The sequence below is a fragment of the Octopus bimaculoides genome, chromosome 29 (genome assembly GCF_046866305.1).
Source record: "Octopus bimaculoides isolate indiv1 chromosome 29, ASM4686630v1, whole genome shotgun sequence".
NCBI classification, from domain to species: Eukaryota; Metazoa; Mollusca; class Cephalopoda; order Octopoda; family Octopodidae; genus Octopus; species Octopus bimaculoides.
Genome location: NC_142956.1, coordinates 18230342 through 18255448, shown reverse-complemented (window position 1 = coordinate 18255448; position 25107 = coordinate 18230342). Strand labels below are relative to the sequence as shown.

At 35.4% G+C, this 25107-nt stretch overlaps 1 protein-coding gene across 6 annotated transcripts in view; it reads left to right on the top strand.

The window, feature by feature from the left end:
- Window positions 1-1342: 1342 nt before the first annotated feature.
- The window catches only part of LOC128251244 (uncharacterized), a 33893-nt gene continuing 10128 nt past the window's right edge, over window positions 1343-25107 (top strand). Inside the window, exons 1-19 of one of the 6 annotated variants that reach the window (XM_089344935.1) lie at window positions 1343-3032; window positions 6104-6308; window positions 6860-6931; window positions 7290-7361; window positions 8743-8814; window positions 9529-9600; window positions 10542-10613; window positions 11370-11441; window positions 12913-12984; window positions 13584-13655; window positions 14699-14868; window positions 15469-15560; window positions 16147-16330; window positions 16966-17072; window positions 17823-17875; window positions 18656-18816; window positions 19806-20034; window positions 20662-20833; window positions 24254-24400. In XM_089344935.1, the coding sequence (XP_089201061.1) occupies window positions 6124-6308; window positions 6860-6931; window positions 7290-7361; window positions 8743-8814; window positions 9529-9600; window positions 10542-10613; window positions 11370-11441; window positions 12913-12984; window positions 13584-13655; window positions 14699-14868; window positions 15469-15560; window positions 16147-16330; window positions 16966-17072; window positions 17823-17875; window positions 18656-18816; window positions 19806-20034; window positions 20662-20833; window positions 24254-24400 (2076 nt within the window). In that variant the 5' untranslated portion in view covers window positions 1343-3032; window positions 6104-6123. The other 5 variants (XR_016238919.1, XM_089344932.1, XR_016238920.1 and 2 more) reach the window with 5 other exon arrangements.

The following is a 25107-nucleotide window of genomic DNA, read 5'->3' as shown; positions in this document are numbered from 1 at the left end:
TTTACCAAGCCCTTCGGCTTGCTATCTGTTGGAGTTTCAGCACTTTAGCTGCTATTTCTGAACCTTCGGTATGTGGTGAAGCAACTGTTGCTGATCCCTTAGTTATGTATATGTATATATATATATATATATATATATATATATATATATATATATATATATATATATATATATATATATATATATACGTATATATATATATATATATATATATATATATATATATATATATATATATATATATATATATATATAGAGAGAGAGAGAGAGAGAGAGAGAGAGAGAGAGAGAGAGAGAAAGAGAGACAGAGAGACAGAGCCAAATAAAAAAGTACAGATGAAGAGAAAGTTCCGCTATTTATAAGCGCGCTGCACGAGATGCTTAATAGTATTTCGCCCGTCGCATCCTTCTGAGTTCAAATTCCGCCGAGGTCGACTTTACCTGTCATCCTTTCGGGGTTGATAAATAAGTACCAGTGAAAAACTGGGGGTGGATGTAAAAGACAAATGTTTAGGCCTTGAACCTAATGTAGAAAGGATTACTATCATTATTACTAGTAGGCCCCGAGGAAATTCCGCAGAACTGAGAGCATTAAAAGCACCAATTTAAGAAAGAAAGGATGATTTGCGTTTTCATGGCATTCATAATCTAGTATTCTTTAAATATTCTTGACGTGTGTCTACATACATTTCCTAGTATCTCCGTGGGAGTTGTCGTTTTCCTGTTTTTATCATATTTCCTCGCTGTTCCTCTCTGATCTGTTCTTCTCTGATCTGTTCCTCTCTGATCTGTTCCTCTCTGATCTGTTTCCTAGACTTGCGCATCCTTTTTCAGGCAGGTTGCAACCCTCTTTCCTCTGAATCCAGAGTTTAGTCTAAATTAACACTTACAAACAAATATGAATCTTTTAAGCGAACAGCCGATAAATAATTGTAATTATGCACATGACTTAAGCGATGCTCACTATAAAATAAATTAATTGTCGCTATCAACACACCACCACTACCATCACCACTATCTCCTTCCACTCTGTCACTCAATATAATTCTCTCTCCTGTTCATCTCTCTCGTTCAGTGCTCTACCTTCAGCTAACCACGTGACCATTTGGCCCAAGTGTATTTAATATTGGTCACAGTTCTCTACTTCTTCCGCTCTTCTTTCTTCTCTCCACTCTCTCTTTCACTCTCACCCCACATACACACACTCCACATCAGCCTCTCTCTGTCTCCAACTAATGTGTAACTGTAGAACGAACAAGCAGATAACTACATAGATTATAATTATAATTATATAGATTATTACCAGCAGCAGTGGCAGTGGTAGTAGTAGTAGTAGTAGTAGTAGTAGTAGTAGTATTCTCCTTAGCTAAGGGTAGTTGGTCATGCCATTTAAATTTGCACTTATAAGATGAACGTCTAAGAGATACGTTGCTAGGTGTCGTGGAAGAGGGTAATTTAACAGGAAATTTGTTAAAGATTGAACGGTTTTTATGGTGAAGTGGGAAATTAGATTTGACAATGGCAAAGAATTTCTCTAGTTGGCCCTTAACCTTTAAGGAGAATTGGGATATACGTTAAAGCATGTAGCAACCCCGCTTTTATTAGGCTAGATAGAGGTCATATAATTCAGTTTCCTAATAGGTATTTGGGAATTAACTCTCTTCAGGATAAAAAAATTTATGACTTTCGCACTAGCGAGGGCTGAGTTACTGTTTTCTGTCGTGTTTCTTTGTTTGTCCGTGTACAAGATATGTCAAGAAACTCTTGATGGATTCGGACGAATTTTTCAGGGATCGATCCCAAAATCTAGATCAGTATTAATAGAACAGATTATTTGACACAGAGCAAAGGATACTTTATTCCTAAATAAATAGTGTAGACGACATTTCAGGAGTTAAACGTCCTAATGCAGGAAAAGCCTGAAAGTTCTGAAGGGATAAGTCAGTCAATTATAATGGAGATGCAGCATGGTTAAAAAAAAAGGTGTGAGTGAGAATCAGCCAGCCTCTTCAGTGCTCTTGAATCCCGTGTCTGGCCACAAACTGGCATCCCAACGCGAACAAATGATTATGTGTAACTGGGTGCGTGTGCTGCGTCGCTCCATTAGGCATATGAGGCATCGACCCATTACAGGCATCATGTAAGTGTTCTTGAACGCTTCAATCAGAGATGTATAAGACACATTTAGCACTTCTTGAGTTATAAAGACATTAATATATTGGGTGGTATATTATAGTTGCATTAGGAAATACGGTATTCCTACCTGCGAAAAAATTGTTAATATGTTACGGAAAAGATTAAGAATTAGATATCTATCTTATCAACAAGATTCATAGAGAGACAGATTGTTCAGCACGAAATTACAGAAATGGCTTCTTTGTTGAGATATTATAAGTGGAGATATCTTTGGGTAACACTTTGATGTCGGTAGGCACAGAGCTACCAATGATTTTTGAAAGATGTTATGTTGTAAAAGTTAAATAAACCAAACATTGGTCTCGTACTGTTGGCTGGTGATGGATGAGCGCTACCACGTCAAACAAACTTCATATTTAAGATAGTGTATTCAGCCAACAGTGTAGAAAATGGAAGCAGATCGTTCATTTAATTTCCGTGGATCGCTGGTTTGTGGAATCAAGTCTCATATTGATACCTATTTCATTTTTCAGGAGTATTCAGAGGTTTTGGTCATATAAGAAATGAAAATGGTTACATAAATATTAATGGTTGTGAAGTGGATAGCATGCGTGTTTTCCGGACAATGACATACATCATCTAATAACATACATCAACAGGATATATTGCCACCTACGTTGAAAAACAAAACGCCTAGTAACTACAATCGGGCAATGTATTCGCTATTCTTATCGGATACATCTGTAATCTTATACAAAAAAACTTATATGAGGAAACAGAATAGGCGAATAAGTGTTAAGTATACATTTACTGGAAAAATAACCGTTAAGAGCGTTAAGTACATAAATATTGATGCAACTACAATAGAGAAAATATTTGGAACTGGCTGTGTAGACGTAAGTCAATTTTTGTTACTTTTCTTTAAAGATTTAACATTTAAATGTACACACATGCATACATGTTTCATAATCCCTAACTCTCTCTCTATTCCTCTCTCTCATCCTGTATATCTTTCTACTTATCTTCATTTACATACATCTATACAACGATATACATCAAGACAAAAGTATGTACGTATACATTTATGTGTCTATAGCTATGTCTCGATATATATTGAGTTTTATACTTTTGTATTCATTATAATTTCTACATGTTCGATGTGAATTTTAGCATCAATATGCACACTCATTATCGAAATACACATTGTTGCATGAAATAGTCGAAGCATTTTCTAAACAAGTGTAGAAATCAATCTGATAATGAATGCTTGCTTTGCGAGTTCGATTTCTGCTTATGTTTATACAAACTATCATATTAATAATATAGATTTTATATAATGTCTGACTCTCGAGCTACACGGTACTTAAAACCAACTCTTGCTATATAGAAATACTTTTACAATTCTTAAGATATTAAATGGTCAATTTTGGACCTATCCGAAGAGTAGTTCGGTGTTCATTTTACTTGTGTTCTCTCAGCTTTTCGATATATACCAATTACTATACGATGATATAGGCATACACTAAGGCGGCGAGCTAGCAGAAACGTTAGCACGCCGGGCGAAATGCTTAGCGGTATTTCGTCCGCCACTGCGTTCTGAGTTCAAATTCCGCCGAGGTCGACTTTGCCTTTCATCCTTTCAGGGTCGATAAATTAAGTACCAGTTACGCACTGGGGTCGATATAATCGACTTAATCCGTTTGTCTGTCCTTGTTTGTCCCCTCTGTGTGTAGCCCCTTGTGGGCAGTAAAGAAATAGGTATTTCGTCTGCCGCTACATTTTGAGTTCAAATTCCTCCGAGATCGACTTTGGCTTTCATCCTGTCAGGGTCGATAAATTAAGTACCAGTTACGCACTGGGGTCGATGTAATCGACTTAATCTCTTTGTCTGTCCTTGTTTGTCCCCTCTATGTTTAACCCCTTGTGGGCAATAAAGAAATAAGAAACGTTAGCACGCCGGGCGAAATGCTTAACGGTATTTCGCCTGTCTTTACGTTCTGAGTTCAAATTCCGCCGAGGCCTTCTTTGTTTTTCATCCTTTCGGGTTCGATAATTTAAGTACCAGTTACGTACTGGGGTCGATCTAATCGACTGGCCCCCTACCCCCAAAATTTCGGGCCTTGTGCCTAGAGTAGAAAAAGATATAGACATACACACGTGCGCGTGCACACACACACAGACACACATACGTATATGTTTATGTAAATGAATAACTATGTATGTATGTATGTGTGTATGTATGTATGTATGTGTGTATGTATGTATGTATGTATGTATGTATGTGGAGGCGCAATCTATATATAGATTGTAGAAAAATAAATGAAATATTAGAAAGAAAGAAGAATGTAGCTGGTACATAAGTAGATTAATGGAAGGTTTACGTCAATGTCCAACGCAGCTGGCAGTAGGAGTCTTTGAGGATCCTTGAAATACTCGAAAAAATAGACGATATTTGGAAAATTCATTCCAATGACAAAAACAATTAAAATACCAACAGAAAAACTAGCATGGTACTTGACATGTACAGAAGATATCGCCTCTGACGTTGGAAAACAACACTTAGAAAGTAAGGATACAGCTGCGGTGTTAAACAATAAACATTTATGAGGAAGCAGAATAGGCAAAAGTGTGTTAAGAGTTTATAAAATATATAAGTATTGAAAAGATTACAATTGAACTGATATTTCGAGCCGGTATTATAGAGTTAAGTTGACATTTGTTACTTTAAAATTTAAATACACGCACGCACACACGCGCACGCGTGTACATATGCAGACAGTCAGACAGAAAGACAGACAGACAGACAGACACACACACACACACACACACACACACACACACACACACACACGTGGTGTATTAATCTCCAGAACTTTATCCAGAACTTCAATATACACAGCAGCATTCACCCTAAGGGCTTTTTTTTTTAAAGAAGTGAGGAGGTATCACAAGTCCTTCATTGTTAACAACACTCCAAATCATGACACTTGCCGGAAAAATTGTGTGCATTACTCTTGGAACCTCAGAAGGGTTTCCACACGGCCATCTGTCATTTCTTCTGTTTTTACTTCTTTATTTAGGTTCAATTGCAAAAACTAACATCTCGCGAGAAACACAACTTCCACATATCTAAAATTCTGTTTTTTTACTAAACACTAGCAATGGATGGTTGTATTATTTCTGAAACACGTGTCGCACTAAACTGTGAATGTCCACTCTAGTTGCTTTATCATACATATTGTTGGCACTCCGTCGCTTAACGACGTCGAGGGTTCCAGTTGATCCGATCAACGGAACAGCCTGCTTGTGAAATTAACGTGCAAGTGGCTGAGCACTCCACAGACACGTGTACCCTTAACGTAGTTCTCGGGGATATTCAGCGTGACACAGAGTGTGACAAGGCTGACCCTTTGAATTACAGGCACAACAGAAAGAGGAAGTAAGAGTGAGAGAAAGTTGTGGTGGAAGAGTACAGCAGGGTTCGCCACCATCCCCTGCCGGAGCCTCGTGGAGCTTTTAGGTGTTTTCGCTCAATAAACACTCACAACGCCCGGTCCGGGAATCGAAACTGCGATCCTATGACTGCGAGTCCACTGCCCTAACCACTGGGCCATTGCGCCTCCACATCATACATATACAAATGTGTGTTTGTGTGTGCGCAGGCGTGTTTGTGTGCGCGCGAGTATGTGTGTGTATGTGTATTTCAGGGTGATAGGTGGTGTTTAGGCTTTATTTGACATTATCGCTAAATCATTATCATTAAAGCTATAATCTATAATTACGCTCTTCACATTGATTGATCGAGATTCAGCTTTTTTTAAACTTTAATTATGACATTGAACTTAAATGAAACCCGGGAGAAATTCAACTCATGAAACAGGCGACAATTTTTGCCCTTCAAAGAATCTGCAATATAAATTAAATAGTATTGGAGTGTCTGATATTTTGTATTTTCTTTTTTTCACAGATTAATCTACGCTTGAAAATATGTTCCGGCAAAATTTCCATGTCATGTTGACTTTTGTGTTGCTACTATACCTGAGGCTGTTTTTGGAGGCTCACGCTGTTTCTGACGTTTGCAAGTTATGTGAATGTAAGAGTCAACGTGTAAGTTGTGAATATCTCGATTTGTCATCTGTTCCACAAAATATCTCCGGCACTGTTGAATATTTGTAAGTATTTACTCTTTTACTCTTTTACTTGTTTCAGTCATTTGACTGTGGCCATGCTGGAGCACCGCCTTTAGTCGAGCAAATCGACCCCAGGACTTATTCTTTGGATGCCTAGTACTTATTCTATCGGTCTGTTTTGCCGAACCGCTAAGTTACGGGGACATAAACACACAAGCATCGGTTGTCAAGCGATGTTGGGGGGACAAACACAGACACACAAACACATACACACACATACATATATATATATATATATATATATATATATATATATATATATATATATATATATATATATATTTCGGCCAGAGTTCTTTCGTCACACTTCTGTGACCTCATCAGTGGTCCTTTGCTTTCTTCTTTGTTATGTGTGTCCCACCTGGTTAACTATCAGCCATTTTGTATTATGTATTCCTATTGTATGTGTCTACGCATGCGTATCTCTCAATGTGTGTCTATGTTTTGTAAGTGCATGTGTGTGTATGGGGAGTGCCTGTATTATCTATATCCTCTTATATATTATTTCGTATCAATTCTCTTTTATTTTTCAGCTATCTATCCAATAATAAAATCACGAAAATTGAAGACGAATCATTCCGAAATCTTCTCAGCTTAGAGTCTCTGTAAGTTGGATCAGTCTTGCTGATACTACTACCTTGACTATATTTCTAAATATCTAATGTCTTGCCAACCTCCTTTCTTAAGTCTCTATTGCCCTTCTCTATATATATACACAGAATCAACATCATCAACCTCCTCATCATAATTATCATCATCTTCATCATTAATCAACTTCATCATAACTCATTCTCATTATCATCATGATCGTCAGTAATCATTATCATCATCTCCTTCATCTAGATTTTTCTACCGCTTTTTCTTATCTTACTGCATGTAATCCCTTTGGCATATTTAATTTTAAATTTTACGTCTAATTTCCTATATATTATTTCATACCAATTCTATTTTTTTATCTTCCAGACAACTAGACAATAATGAAATCTCGAATATTGAAAAAGAATCACTCAAACATCTTTCAAATTTAGAACAATTGTAAGTTGGATTTGTTTCCATGATAGTATTTCCTTCATTGCATATGTATTCGTAAATATTTAATGTCTGCCTATCTTTCTTTCTTATCCTTCTCTTTGTCTTCCTCTAACCCACTTTCTGTCTCTGAATGTTTGAATATAACCTCGGTGTTTGATATTATATGTATAAGTGTTTGCATGTTCATATGTATATTTGTGTCTGAATCTGTGTATAGTTATTTATTCATTTAATTTTCTTCCTTTTCTTTTGCCATGTTATTCGCTTACCTTTTGAATAAGAATTACTAAGTAGATCATAAGACATTTGTTTTACTCTTCCAAAGAGTTAGGCTGTTTTCCATCAAAACCATGCTAAGATCAAAGCATGGTTTGGGGTAAAATTGGAACTGCTGGAATGTGAAAATTACTGGAAGAAATTTAAGAAGTGTGTATTTATGGTATGTGCCGCTGTGATTGGTTTTACGAAGTGCAAACACCAAGATTCGTTTAAGGAAAGAGACTAAAGAAGATGAAATTGTTGCTCTTTGGAAAGAAGAAAACTCAACTTCCTTAAAAACGGCTGCTCGGTTACAGAGGAAATACAATTTAACAAGTTATATAATGGCATTCGGATACTCAGCGACGACTGAATAATATCTAGGAATCGTAGGGCATTGTTAACGGAAAGAACCAGGCTTCGATGAAGTACAAGGTTGTTGGCTGAATAACTTTACGCCTGAAAGGACTTTACGCCTGAAAGGACTTTACGCCTGAACAGACACACAAACACATACATATATATACATATAATTAACATAATAGGGTAAAAATTCGATATTAATTAATATCAATTTAATACCAGGAAACTGGCACATTAAAAGAATCAGAAGGTTCAGGAAAAAATTTTCGAGATCCTAAAAGGATTATAGTACTTGTGTATATAAAAATGACCAGTAACTGGTCTGTCAATATGCTAGAAGAAGATCACTTAACAGATCACTTTCTTTGAGAATTTTTTAAGTGATCTTCTTCTAGCATATTGACAGACCAGTTACTGGTCATTTTTATATATATACATATATATATGCATATATATATATATGCATATATATATATATATATATATATATATATATATATATATATATATATATATATATATATATATATATATATATATATATATATATATATATATATATATATATATACACATACACACACACACACACACACACACACACACACACACATTCACTCAAATCATTATCGTCTTCATCTACATCTGTCAATTCTACTTCGTTTTCTTCTATGTCCGCATGCTAGTTTTTAATCATAATATTTAAAGTTTTGTGATTATTTTCCTCTCTATTATTTCTTATCAATTTTCTTTTGTCTTGCAGATACCTACAAAATAATACAATATCGAATATTGAACATGGCACATTTCAGGGGCTGAACAGCTTACAGATTTTGTAAGTTGAAGCCGTATTGCTGAGGCTAGATACTTGTTTTTTATGTGCCTTACTCTTTAATGTCCGCTCATCTATTTCTCTTTCTCTCTTTGTTTTCTCCAACTCACATCCTCTTTATACTATATATCTGTAACTATATATTTGTATATATATCTGTAAATATTTTTCATGGGAGGTAACTTTGCCCGAGCACCGATAAAATACAGCAATTTCCAAAGGAACAACCTGACTCTCTTGGACTGTAGATGCTGGGAAATCAAACATCTCCACAGAAAGCCGCTGATTCCTCTTCACTGGGAATATTCGATTTTCATATACGAAGATCGGCCAAATGTTTTTCTAATCCTTCTCTCCTTTTCCAATTTGATTACGTTTCACATCATCATCATCATCGTCAAAACGGTCAGTATCATCCATAATTATTAGCCTCACCAGGATCATCCTCATTATTATCATCAACTTCATTCTCACTCAACTTCATCATCACTCAACTTCATCATCACTCAACTTCATCATCACTCAACTTCATCATCACACAACTTCATCATCACTCATCATTATTATCATCTTAATTTTCACACATCATTAACATCTTCGCCATCGAATACATTCGCTTCTTTTTTTCTCTTCCTGTATCTAATTGATTAGACATATTACTTTACATTTTATGACTAATCTCGTCTATATTATAACTTTTTTTTTATTATTATACAGACGATTATGCAACAATAGCATCTCGAAAATTGAAAAAGAAACCTTTGTAAATCTTCCTGAGTTATATGAGATGTAAGTTGAATCAGTTTCGAAGATACTTTTTCTTTGATTATATATTTCTGAGTATTTAATGCCATCCCTAGATCCTGGTCTTAAATGTACCCGAAGAATCTGACTTGACCACTTTGGATAACCAGATTTTCTATTCTTCATTGGTTTCCCAGACTGATTATGTGCTTCTCAGATGTGCATGTAATCCATTTTTCAGGGGCATTCACTGATTTGTCGCTAACGGATTGTAGCTGAATGCCAAAGATCGAGAATCTAAAGGTATTTAGACCACCGCGTTTCCTCGACAAAATGTATCACGACTTGGCTGAATTGAACCTCGCGAGAACTCAAATCATCTCCACAAAGATCAATAGTAGACTCCTTATGGAATTGACAGTTAAATATAACCTTATACAGAAATGTTGACATAGGTAATAAACTTCAATAATAATGGATATTAGCGTCAAAACTCTCATTTAAATTATATATATATATATATATATATATATAAAGGGCATTATTACAGAAAAATAATAACGCCACACAGTGGACTTCTCAAAATAACCACATTTAGTACCTAATGCGAGGAAAAACAACCAACAGAAGATGACCAACTTTCTTTTAAATAAACTTTGAGAAGTCCACTGTGTGGCGTTATTATTTTTCTGTTACACACTGGCTTCTTGATAAAATTCTTGTAAAAGAGTTTTATCCCTTTATATATATATATATATATATATATAGGCACGCATATAAAATATCCCCACAACTTATTCCACTGCACCAGCAGGACGACCGTCACTACCACCCCACCTCCAGTGATATCATCATCATCTACGTCATCATCGCTATCATCTTCATCTAATATTTTCACTTCGGTATCTAATTGATTAGACATAATACTTTAAATTTTATGATTAATCTCGTCTATATTATAACTTACCAATTCTTTTATCTTACAGACGATTATCCGATAATAAAATCTCGAAAATTGAAAAAGAATCTTTTGTAAATCTTCCCAAGTTAAAAGAGATGTAAGCTGAATCAGTTTTGTAGATACTATTTCCTTGAGTTCTAAGTATTTAATATCTTCCCATCTTTGTTTCTTATACTTCTTTCTGCTCTTTTCTAATTCACATTCTCTCTCAATATGTGTGCCATAGTGTGTGAAGATATCATTGCTTGATATTATGTGTATAGCTGTGTGTATGTTTTTATGTATATTTGTGTTTGCAATGTGTGGATAACTATACATTCCGATAAATTTTTTCTTTTTCATGAAGCATCTGTTTTACTGACAGTCGCAGAGATCTGTATAAATATATGATCTATACAAGAACTCTCACACACACATGTATAAACTAATCTCCTTTATCACGTTCCCCTTCTTCGTTTTCTATTTCTTACGTATCAAGTTTTACTTGTCTTCACTTCTTTTTATCATTCTTTTTTTCTCCTTTAACTTTTTTTACTTATTTCCTCATTTGTCATCATAATCCTTATGTTTATTGTCATCAACACAACCACCACCTTCATCGTCAACATCATCATCAAATTCATCTTTATTATCTCACTATCATCATAATCATCAACCTTATCATTATCCCCACCTTCATCAATATCACTATCTTCGTGATCAGTCACCATCATCATCATTGTCATTCATCATTGTCCTCATCTTTTTCATCAACGTCTTTCACTTACAATTCTTTTTCTCTTCTTCCGGCATCGTATTGATTTGACATAATATCTAATATACTATCTCTTAGCAATTAGCTTATATTTTACAGAGATCTATCCAGCAATGCAATTTCAAGTTTGAAACAACATACCTTCAAAAAACTTACCGGATTAAAGACATTGTAAGTAGGATGTGTCTTGATCATACATCTTTTTGAATGTATTTCCCTATTTCGTAGACGTTTCTTGACACGTCTCTAACTGATATTCACTCTAAGTATGTGTGTAAGACTGTGTGTGAATGTGTGTGAGAATCTTAGAGTTTGTTGTATATATAGGTGTTTGATATTATATGAATAAGTGTCTATATGTGCCTATCTATGTTTACGTCGTTCAGTTTGCCTATGTCGATCTGTCCTTTATTTTCTTCATTTCTTTTTCCAAGTTTTTTTATTCTTTTTCATTTGAGGTATAAAATGAAAATCATAAACAAAACCCTTTCTGTTCTATATTTAAGAGATGAGGAATTATTTACATTATTTACATTTGACGGATATTTGTCCTCATCTTGTTTGTTGTTAACACAACGTTTCGATTCACGGCAGCGACCTGATTAATAATAATAATAATAATATAATAATAATAATAGTAACATCGTTAGGAATGAGAACCCAGGTTCGAAATTTTCCCAAGACACCTGACGAAGGCTGGAGGGTATATCAGCCGAAACGTTGTGTTAACAACAAACAAGATGAGGACAAATATCCGTCAAATGTAAATAATGTAAATAATGTAAATAATGTAAATAATGTAAAACCCTTTCGCTCTTCCAGTGAGGTTGAGTTTTTCCGACTGAAACATCTTCATCTGTTTCTTATTCATCAACATCTCTTTGCTTCTTCCCATCCATCTCCATTTTTTGCTTCAACTTTTCTCAATTTTACTTCGTCGCCATGACAATCACCATCTTCTTAATCGTGGTCATTCTCCTCACTCGTTTCTATTCTCTCTGACAGCACCGTCATCATCGTCCCCACCCACCGTCATCATGGTCCCCACCCACCGTCATCATCGTCCCCACCCACCTTCATCATCGTCCCCACCCACCTTCATCATCGTCCCCACCCACCTTCATCATCGTAATCCACCGTAGCAGCAGAGTTAGCAATGGCAACATCAGCAGCATCATCTCCATCATCATAATGACTTGAATTTATTTTTTCTTCTCTAATTTCCATCATCATCATCACCATGAAATCCATCATCATTATCATTATTATCTTCCACGTCACTCAACGTAATGTTCACTCATCATCTTAATTATAATATAGACACCAAATATGGATCATATAGTTACAAATTTTCTTTGGGTTTAGTGACAAACTACTATAGGTGGGGGGGGGGGTTCTCTACTAGCCGACCAGTATATAATGGAGCAGGGGAAGTTTTAACATAAGGCACCTAGGTCAAAAGTATATAAAATAAAGTTGCATCTTAATTATCATCATAATCATTAGCCATCATGAACATCATCTAATTATTTCACATTTATCTCTCTGATTTTTCTTTCTGCATCTCATTGATTAAACTCTATAATTAATATTTCACCCCAAATCTCGTGCATACTAATCATTTCTCTTTTTTATCTTACAGAGACCTATCCAATAATAAAATGTCGAGTATAACACAAGAGACTTTCCAAAATCTTTATAGTTTAGAGGATTTGTAAGTTAGCTATCTCTTTCTGATATTAATTCTCTGATTGTATCTTTCTTCTGAATATTTATCATCTTCCAATCTTCCTTTCTTCACACTCACTTTGCCCTTTATAAATCACATTTTCTCTGATTATGTGTGGGATATTGTGTTTGAAGGTACGTGAGTATTTTGATTGAGTGCATAACTATATAATGATTATATTTTCTTTTATTCTATTTTACTTTCTTAATCTCTGATTGTATCTTTCTGAATATTTATCATTTTCCCATCTTTGTAATATCATAAACAGAGAACATCAAATTCCCAGTTGCTGTTAGTTCAGTGACCGACATACGCATGTGCATGTATATAAATGAATTTGTTTTTGCGGTATCACAGAATATTTCTTCTTGATTCAGCATATTTAACCTACGTTCATTGAACCTATTCCTGTGCAAATTACACCAACATGGCAACCATACAGAGAAGTAAAGAACTGTACAATGAATCTGAGTGTTTATTATGTCAGTGTTGACTAAAGGGAAATTTAGAAAGTATTTAACAGGAAAAAAAATTGATTTATTGGTTTTTACGTATTTCATCTTAACTTTGTCTCTTTCTTTCAGAAATTTGAGCAGAAACCAAATACAAATGATTGAGGATGGCGCTTTCTTATTCCTTCCCAATATAAAGAAGATGTATGTACAACAAATGTCTTTATTTCTTGGAAAAGTGAAACACTTTGTAATATCATTAACGGAGAACATCAAATTCCCAATTGCTGTTAGTTCAGTGGCCGACATACGCATGTACATGTATATAAATGAATATAGATAGATAGAGAGTTATACATACATATGTGTGTGTATATATACATACATACAGCATACATATATGTATATGTATATATATATATATATATATATATATATATATATATATATATATATATATATATATATATATATATATATATATATATATATATACATATATATTCTTTTTTCGTTTATACTTTTATTTTCTCGGTCATTTGACTGTGGCTATTTCGAACCTGGGTTCTCATTTCTAAGGTATTTTTCAATGTTATTATTATTATTATTATTATTATTATTATGTTTGGCTTTTGCTTTGCATTTGTACAAGTTGGCTCCAAATCTCACCCAGAGGCCTCAAGAGACAACAAGTTAGAAGTTTATGTTGGTGTTATGCCTAGGGTGTCATATGTTTGGTTTTGTACATAATATTGTTATAGAGAATCTTTAAGACAGCATAAGAGAGTTATGAGTCTGTTTTAAAATTTGAGATTACTTAGACAGTAATTTACGTAGGATATGGGCATTTCCGAAGAGCACTATCTTTTGAATTTCTGCCAATTTGGGGTTTCCTCGTATCTGAGCTAGGTAGCAATTAGACCGTTTTGCTAGCATTCCTAGGGCGACTATAACTATTATTATTATTATTATTATTATTATTATTATTATTATTATTATTATTATTATTATTATTATTATTATTATTGTCTCCGTAATTACACAAAAATTTCGAAGGATTTCCTCCAATGCGCCCAATTTGCAGCGGATATGAATGTTGTACGACCAAAATTTTACTGCAATTGACAGCAGATGGGAGAATTTCTAGTTTTGTGAGCCAGGGGGCGTGGCATTACTGAGACAAATCAAGCGTAGGTTTCTCTATTTTTCTGAACCTTAATCAGTTAAAGTTCTATTTATAATTGCAGCAACCTCATCGGCAATAAGAACTTGAAGTGTGGATATCATCTCCCGGCCGTGGTAAATTATATGACCAGTACATACAACAGAACTGTGGATGTCCTGGGCAAATGTCTACGAGGTTTAGACAACGAAGAAGACGAACCAATATCTATAATGAATCATACGCAAAGCAAATGTTAGTAGAATCCTTCTTGCTTCTGTTGCTTCCTTTTCTTTAAAAAATTTTAGGTGTAGGAGTGGCTGTGTGGTAAGTAGCTTGCTTACCAACCACATGGTTCCGGGTTCAGTCCCACTGCGTGGCTCCTTGGGCAAGTGTCTTCTACTATAACCTCGGGCCAACCAAAGCCTTGTGAGTGGATTTGGTAGACGGAAACTGAAAGAAGCCCGTCGTATATATGTATATATATATATATATATATATACATATATATATATATATATATATGTATATATATATAATATATATGTATGTGTGTTTGTGTGTATGTGTTTGTCCTTCCTCCAGCATCGCTTGACAACCGATGCTGGTGTGTTTGCGTCCCCGTAACTTAGCGGTTTGGCAAAAGAGACCGATAGAATAAGTCCTGGGGTCGATTTGCTCGACTAACGGCGGTGCTCTAGCATGGCCACAGTCAAATGACTGAAACAAGTGAAAGATTGAAAGAGTAACTTATATATAATTTATATATCTAACTAATAAAATAAATGTTTCCTGATGTTGCTATATATTACACTATTTGATCCCGAAATACGGATATTCTTTTCTATTTTGTAGATTACTCATTATTCCAAAAAAATTTGCAGTGTCAAACGTGTTCAGGAATGATGTGTAATGATTCAGAAGTGACAAACTGTACAGGAGCAGAGGTAAACTAAAATCTTACTTTCTTCTTTTCTCTTAAAGCATATCCACAGCTGTCAGTAGCAACTTAGTATGACCAGGCAGCCTTTACCGTGCTTTCCTTAATTGTTCATGAGGTTTTCACGCTTGATTTGTTTGTATATTTTGTGCAAAAATTCACAGTGCATTCCGCGATTAAGAGGCCTTGACTAACAGATACTGGTTTATTGGAATTATCTATCATTTTTGTTCTTGGTGATAGATAACGGAGCGGTGTGGTGCCAATATGCTCTGTGCTTTGATGGTCGTATTCGTGTATGGTTTAAGCACATTGGCTACTGTAGGCAATTATAAAACATCCTTTATAAGTGGTATATATTAATATATTCTACAGGGGATAACTTAAATTCATCTGTCAACACCTTGTCAGTTTGCTTCGATTTCGTTTGTTATTTTGAATACTTTTGAAGTTATCAATTGTTAAACAACCCGCTTTGCTGCTGCTGCTGCTGCTGCTGCTGCTGCTGTAGTTGTTGTTGTGTTGTTAGCAACATTAGTTGTAGTAGTACTTGCTGTGGTAGTAGACTATGATTTTTGTATTCATTATTACAGCTTGTATGCCAATATAAACTATCAATGAGTGGCGTCACACTGAAGTTTGAAAGATTTTGCAGCACATACAGAAACTGCCTTGAAGCTATGAGAAACAATACTTCTACATGCAATGAATGGGCCAATGGCACTTCGTGTGTAGCTTGCTGCAGCGGAAACCAATGTAACAAGAATGATTTCATGGGTAATTGTTGTTTTATTTCTGATTTAATCCATCTAATTTATTACAGATGAATGATTAATAAGAGCATAGTGTAATAGTTAATATATGAGATGTTTCATTGTATGTATACATATGTATATCTTTGTAATAAATGTATTAGATTGAAGAAAAAGTTTGTGCGCTGTGTTAAAATAATGCTGTTTTATATTTTTGTGGTGTGTGTCCATTCAGTTAGTGTCACGTTCCTCTCGAGCAACCTGATCTTATCCACAAACAGCCACAAAAAGATTACGAATTGACCGAAGCGCAAGCTGCCAAGAGAATAGAAATTTGCCGCTAATTGCTCAACATTCAGTTGGATGACCGGTTTTAGATGCGAATTGTGACATCAGGCGACAAGTGGGTCTACCTGGTCAATCACGATCAGAGCAAGCGTTGGTTCCCCAAAATTCAAATTCCTCGATCCGTTCCAAAGCGGAATCAATTTGGAAAGATCATGATCTCTGTTTGGTGGAACGTGGAAGGAATCTTGCATTTTGAACTTGTGCCGAATGGTCACCCCATCAACGTTGAACTTTGCGACATGTGTCTCATATATAATAGCAATATCTCAGTTTTTTGGGGTTTTTTTTTTTGTCTTTTATGTTCTTGAATAGATTGGAACAATACCTTTGAATATCATCTGATTTATACCATTGACCGACATCCGATTTCCAAAAACTGCAATGAATATAAAAACCATTTTGAAAATGTATCTAGAGCTGTGAGTAGGTGTATATTTTCTAACGCTCCCCCTCTCTCTCACACACATACATGTGCTATATAACAGGGGTTTTCAAAATTTTTGACTTGCGGACCCCTTTATATTTCAGGCTTTACCTTAGGGACCCTTATAAACGCTTATGAAATTTATTCATAAATATTTCCTTAAAATAATATATATTTTTGCATTTATTTATTTAACAGTATTTAACAAATAGGTTTATTGTCAATTAAAAGATTTCGGTTAAAAAAACATATATAAAATCAAATTGCCCATAAAAAGTATTTGCTGTCCACGGACCCCCTGTCTTGTCCTTGCGGACCCCCTGTGGTCCGCGGACCACAATTTGAAGACCCCTGCACTAGATCAGGGGTTTTCAAACTTTTTGACTTGCGGACCCCTTTGTATTTCAGGTTTTACCTTAGGGACCCTCTTATAAACGCTTATGAAATTTATTCATAAATATTTGCTTAAAATAATAATATATTTTTGCATTTATTTATTTAACAGTTTTTAACAAATAAGTTTATTGTCAATTAAAAGATTTCGATTAAAAAATATATATATAATCAAATTGCCCGTAAAAAGTATTTGCTGTCTACGGACCCCCTGTCTTTTCCTTACGGACCCCCCGTGGTCCGCGGACCACAGTTTGAAAACCCCTGCTATATAAGACAAACTTAAGACATTCAACTAAATAATAAACTATATATATATATATATATATATATATATATACAACTATTGCAGATAGAACATGCTTTATCAACCTTGAGAGGGTCATTTAAAGTTGAATATAGCGGGTAAGCAAAAACATTTACCAAATTTATTCGTAATGTTCTCTTGTTATTCACTGCATGTATTAATTACAATAAAACAACTATTCCGTATTTGTAATGCACAATTGAACTGTTTATTATTATAAAACAAAGAGCAAACATCAAATAGACAAAGAGAATAAACTATCGCTGTGAATGTATCGATACATATTCTGCACGACTCTTACACTTTCTTTTATCCCCTTTCACACTTTCTTCCTTCTTTCCACTTTTTCTCGCTCCCACAGTGAAATTGGTAGTATTGCTATGTGGATATGTTGGCACTCGGTCGCTTACGACGTCTAGGGTTCCAGTTGATCCGATCAACGGAACAGCCTGCTCGTGAAATTAACGTGCAAGTCGCTGAGCACTCCACAGACACGTGTACCCTTAACGTAGTTCTTGGGGATATTCAGCGTGACACAGAGTGTGACAAGGCTGACCCTTTGAATTACAGGCACAACAGAAAGAGGAAGTAAGAGTGAGAGAAAGTTGTGGTGAAAGAGTACAGCAGGGTTCGCCACCATCCCCTGTCGGAGCCTCGTGGAGCTTTTAGGTGTTTTCGCTCAATAAACACTCACAACGCCCGGTCTGGGAATCGAAACCACGATCCTATGACCGCGAGTCCGCTGCCTTAACCACTGAGCCATTGCGCCTCCACTACGTGGATAAGATAACCTTTTAAAAACCAGTTAGATTGACGTGTACTAAAACATTCTGGTTAGCGTTGCTGAAACTAATATTTTTTTTAAATTTCTATTTTAGGTTGTACCAAAGCACAGAGATATTTACTATTTACCGTACAGTCCTTATTACAAGTGATAATAAAGATCATGTTTTGCGGAACATTAGTAACATTTTGAACACTTCCCAAGCATTGCGTGATTTGGGAGTACAGCAAAGTGACATGACGTTAATCGATGACGGTAAGTAATGGGTTTCTTAACATTTCTGTCGCGATCACGTATAGATCATTACTATCATCTTTTTCTTCATTGTCGGCATCATCATCGCCATCAAAAGTAGGTTCTCCTTCACTAGTGACACGCAAGGTGTCCGGGGAGCTATGTTAAACCATCGAAATGCCATAGTGAGATTTGAACACAGAACGAAACGTGCCTGGACGGATACTGTTTTTTATTGACCTGGAAAGTAACAAACGCAAAGTTGATCTCTGCAACGTTTGGAACTCAGATGTCAGAGAGTCGAAACTAGCCCCCATTCCCAATAATTTCCATGGCCTTGTGCTTAGGATATAAATGATGATGATGATGATGATGATGATGATAATAATAATAATAATAATAATAATAATTATAATAATAATAATAATAATAATAATAATAATAATAATAATAATAATAATAATTTTAAAGCAAACACATAATTTTCTTATGGTTTCTTAAACATTCACTACAACAAAACTGTACAAATCCAAATATATGGTACCCTAGGCATAACACCTACATGAACTTCTAACTTGTTGTCTCTTGAGGTCTCTGGGTGAGACTTGGATCCAACTTGTACAAATGCAAAACAAAAGTCAAACATAAATAATAATAATAATAATATTTGCTGTAGCCCATCTTTTATACCAAGACAAAACAATGTACATGATAACACTTCCAATAAATTAAGATCAGAAGCCATGAGAGCCACTGCCTGGTACTGCATCAGGGAATTTATTATTATTATTGTTTTATGTTTGACTTTTGCTTTGCATTTGTACAAGTTGGATCCAAGTCTCACCCAGAGACCTCAAGAGACAACAAGCCTAACAGTGATTCATTAATTGTTGTGTTTAATTTGCATCTAATATTTCGTCACAACTTTGTTTTGTCTCCCCAGACAGCACATAATTTCGTCTCAAAGCAGCTGTAAATTTCCTTAAATTTTGTTAAATTTTCCATTGCAGAAAATATTGAACCGGTTACAACAAAACTCCTAAATATTTCACAGAAATTGCATTTGAAAAAAGAAGATATTGACTTAGTAGTAAAAAATCTTGAGAAAATGATGCCATTGATCCGGCGTGAGTCCGTCAATATAATACTGCGCATAATACTTCATAGTATCAACAATATAATAAACGCACCAGAGAAGATTTTGGTTGAGGCAGAAAAAGCTAACAGAACTGTCAGCAGGTAAAATTCAGATCACATTTGTTGTTGTGGAGGCGCAATGGCCCAGTCGTTAGGGCAGCGGACTCGCGGTCACAGGATCGCGGTTTCGATTCCCAGACCGGGCGTTGTGAGTGTTTATTGAGCGAAAGCACCTAAAAGCTCCACGAGGCTCCGGCAGGGGATGGTGGCGAACCCTGCTGTACTCTTCCACCACAACTTTCTCTCACTCTTACTTCCTGTTTCTGTTGTACCTGTAATTCAAAGGGTCAGCCTTGTCACACTGTGTCATGCTGAATATCCCCGAGAACTACGTTAAGGGTACACGTGTCTGTGGAGCGCTCAGCCACTTGCACGTTAATTTCACGAGCAGGCTGTTCCGTTGATCGGATCAACTGGAACCCTCGTCGTCGTAAGCGACGGAGTGCCAACCAGTGTGGTGATGGTGGTGGTGGTGGTTGTTGTTGTTTTGGCTGTGGTGATGTTGTGGAAGCAGTAGCAGCAACAACAGTAACAACAACAAAAGCAATAGTAAAACCTGTTGTGTAAAATGATTTGTTAATTAATGTAATTAGTGTAATTAAACCTATAACTAATTACGTATTTGAACCACACTGTCATTTGAACCTTGTTTTCTTGATTTCCTCACAGAATGCTGGACATTATAGAAATAATCCCAGAAAAGATTCCACTGGAAAAGCAGCAAGTCGCGGTTTCGTATTCCAATCTTGCTATTGGTGCTGCCAAAGTGGAGAAAGACACTTTCAATGGTCTGGTCTTTGCTGTTTCATTTGGAACCAATGAAACGGAAGCGAGGAGTGAGGTACGATACTGTCTCTTGATTTACTCTCATATTGGTAATTTATTTTGAATACCAAGGTTGATAAAATGCATCAGAATGAAACGTATTTTTATTGTCATATAATGTAGATATGTTACAAAACTTGACAGAGATTGCAATTTAAATACAAAATATAATAATACATGCAGCACACAGGTACCGAATAAAGCTAACATAATCCCTTCTACTACAGAGACACTACGAAATTTGCTGGATGGGGGAGTTAATTACATTGACCTCAGCATTTCAGTAATACGTATTTTATTGTCCCCGAAAGATTGAAAGGCAAAGTTGAACTCAATGAAATTTGAAACCTGAACCTAAAGACTGACGACATGATGCATATTCTTCGGCTAACCATTCTGCCAGCTCGCCGCCTGAAGCTAAGAGAAACAATTCATTAACAAATATAAACCACAATTAAATATGGGACCATCCATGGGACCGTCAATGATAGTTTACACACGCTGTTATCACTATTTTCTGGAAAGGGAAAGGATCTTTTTTAAAACGGGGGCCACATTTTTCATTAACGAAACACTTTGAAACTTGGAACACTGGTAGAATGTGTCATATAAAACATCTTTTTCTCTTAGTCTTCTTTTAAAAAAGAAGAAATCCATAAGTTATTCCATGTTAAAGTTATCGTATTTCTGTAATTTCAACCAATCACGACGTCCATTCAGCCGATATACATTAAGTGCCGACTACATAAACAAACGATTCTGAAACAATTAACCCTAACCCTAACCCTAACCCTAACCCTAGGGTTAGGGTTAGGGTTTGGGTTAAAGCAAATTTAAAATGAAAAAAGCAAATAAAACGAAGGTATGGAGATTAAATACGCTTTACATCGCTTAATCAGCCAAAGGAGTAAATGAAAACAACTGAATACTTGTCAGTGATTGGTTGAAATTATCGAAATAAGACAATTTTTTACATGAAATAAATTCGAATACAAAAATATTTTTCTGTTCTATAACACAAAATAGATAAGTATACGAAGTTTGAAAGTCTTTCCGTACCAAAAACACTACGTAAAACATTAATGAAAACTGGCGCCCCCGTTTTAAAATAGATCCAAAAAAAGGAATTCTCAAGTTAGGGTTAGTTTTAGGGTTAGGGTTACGGTTACGGTTACGGTTAACAGTCTAGTTAGGGTTAGGGTTAGGGGATTAATACGATATACACCGTTACAGCGCTAACTGTTTTCAACTGAATAGACGTCAGTGATTAGTAGAAATTATCGAAATAAGACAATTTTTTACATGAAATAAATTCGAATACAAAAATATTTTTCTGTTCTATAACACAAAATAGATAAATATACGAAGTTTGAAAGTCTTTCGGTACCAAAAACACTACATAAAACATTAATGAAAACTGGTGCCCCCGTTTTAAAATAGATCCAAGGGAAATTTATTTCCATAAATAAGTATTTCTTCCTCGTGTGCGAATGAGCGAGTGTTGTGTGTGTGTTTGTGTGTTTGTGTGTGTGTATGTGTGTGTGTGTGTGTGTGTGTGTGTGTGTATGTGTGTGTGTGTGTGTGTGTGTATGTGTGTGTGTGTGTGCACCCGTTCCAGTGATACGTTTTATTCCCATTCCGAGTTTCAACCAGACACTGCAAAGCAAAATGATAATAATAATAATCAATCGCAGAATAATGCTAATAATATAGCCTGAACAGGATAAACTATCCCTATTTTGCAGGGCTAGCCACCTACACTTTTCTCTGCAAAATAGGGGTAGCTTATCCTGTTCAGGCTATATTATTAGCATTATTCTGCGATTGAGAATTTAAAATCACTTCTTTAACTTTCTAAAAGACATCTCAACACTTCTAAAAGCAAATTTCGTTTGTTTATTTACGTTTGTCGTAATTTGAATTTAATGATGATAATAATAATAATAATAAAGCAAACTTACGTTTGTCGTAATTTGAATTTAACATATGAGAGCGCCTCATAAAGCGAGATTTATATATCTTAATTTGCAGAGGAATTTGCAGTGGGTAATTTAGCTTAATCGGTCAAAGCATCGTGACGTGTAATTACGGGGATATGAGTTCGAGTCCACAGCTAGCCACCAACACTTTTCTCTGCAAAATAGGGATAGTTTATCCTGTTCAGGCTATATTATTAGCATTATTCTGCGATTGAGAATTTTAAATCACTCCTTTAACTTTCTAAAAGACATCTCAACGCTTCTAAAAGCAAACTTCGTTTGTTTATTTATGTTTGTCGTAATTTGAATTTAATGATGATAATAACAATAATAAATAATAATAATTCATTTCTTAAAACAACAAATTCCCCGAAACACAACACTTCATGGTTGGTAGCTTTTACGAATACAATTGAAATTAAATTTTACTCTTGACACAGCCGAACCTCATCAACACACACAGAGTAAAAAAAAAATGTGGCGATAGATCTTTCAAACAACTTTAAATCTATTGTTTTATATATATTGACATTTGACACAACACACACACACACACACAGTTGAACATATTCTGAAGAGAAAAGAAATCTGTTATTGAATTTTTTTATTTTATATATCTGTCATTCAGTTCATTAGAATTGTTAACACTTGATGTCTTGAACCGCATTCCAAACCCCTTCACAGGCAACATATATTAGGAGAGAATTAAAGAGAAAATATCAAATCTGTTCCTAACTACGCACAAAATACGAGAGCAAGCTGTCCTAATTTCTGTTAAACATTTAATGCGGCTCTCAACCAATATAGAGGGAGGGAAATTTATCTCGATGTGTAATTACTTACAACTATGTGAGTGTATTTATCTGGTTGTTACAAAACGTTTCGGGAATACCAGCCAAAGATGTCACCGGTCGAAATGATTGAGATAACACTAGTTTTGCATAAAATGTTTCTGTCTTCATGTCACTGAGTATCTGATAACAAGAAAGAGCAGAAAGCTACTGGATACACCAATAATTAGTTGGCGAACTTTAAAACTCCTCTGGTTATTTTGTATGAATTAATGGTGGTGGGTGATAATGGGAGTTCTAGCTATTATGTTAATTCTAATGTTGAAGTAATGTAATAGTTGTGCAAGAAGTAATAGTAATAATTCCATTTTGCAGTGGATCTTGAAGCACATAGGGCAATAAATAATAGAACGTAAGTATTGGGTTGAAAAATCTTTTTGGATAGGAAAAATCGAAGGCTGCTCGTGAGACTTTTCCTATCCAAAATATCTAAATGTTTCAACTCAATATCTGTGGGATTCGAGATTCACTATTCCAAGAAACAATTATTTCACTTCACATTCGTGGAAACTTGATAAATTCTTATGACGTCAAGCAACATTCAGAAGTAATAGCAATTTTCTGTTATTTATCAATTTCAATTTTTCTTTCATTTTCCTCCATCAGATATATAACGGTTCAATCCCACAAGCAGAAGATAAGATGGACTACATTTCATTACCAAAGAGATTATTCAAACATCTGAAAGACGAAGAGCAGTCAGTTTTTTCGAGGATTTCCATTTTCTGTTTGCGGAATGATAAGCTATACAGGGTATGGTACAAAAATGGAAATATTGCTTCTTCCAGTAGATTAAAGAATGCTTGAACTCATTGTTACGTTATTGGTAAAGGACGAAACAATAGTAATACGACACAATTACCAATGTTTATATGTATGTGCTTATGTATGGGTTGGCAACTAAGTTACCGCTGTTTTTTTTTAATTTTGGAATTTATTGCGTTTTTAAATTTTAGAATTTAATATGTGTGCGTAAGTGTGAGTTTGCGTGCATGTGTGTGTGTGTGTGTGTGTGCGCGTACAAGCGTGCGTGCGTGTGTGTGTGTGTGTGTGCGTACAAGCGTGCGTGCGTGTGTGTGTGTGTGTGCGTACAAGCGTGCGTGCGTGTGTGTGTGTTATTTTTTTACTACCCACAAGGGGCTACACACAGAGGGGACAAACAAGGACAGACAAACAGATTAAGTCGATTATATCGACCCCAGTGCGTAACTGGTACTTATTTAATCGACCCCGAAAGGATGAAAGGCAAAGTCGACCTCGGCGGAATTTGAACTCAGAACGTAGCGGCAGACGAAATACCGCTAAGCATTTCGCCCGGCGTGCTAACGTTTCTGCCAGCTCGCCGCGCGCGCGCGCGCGTGTGCGTGTGTGTGTGTGTGCGTGTATACAATCACAAGTGAGCTGTTTAACAGCTTTAGTCGCGTAAGCTCATTGACGAGATTTTTACCTCCCAGGGGCTG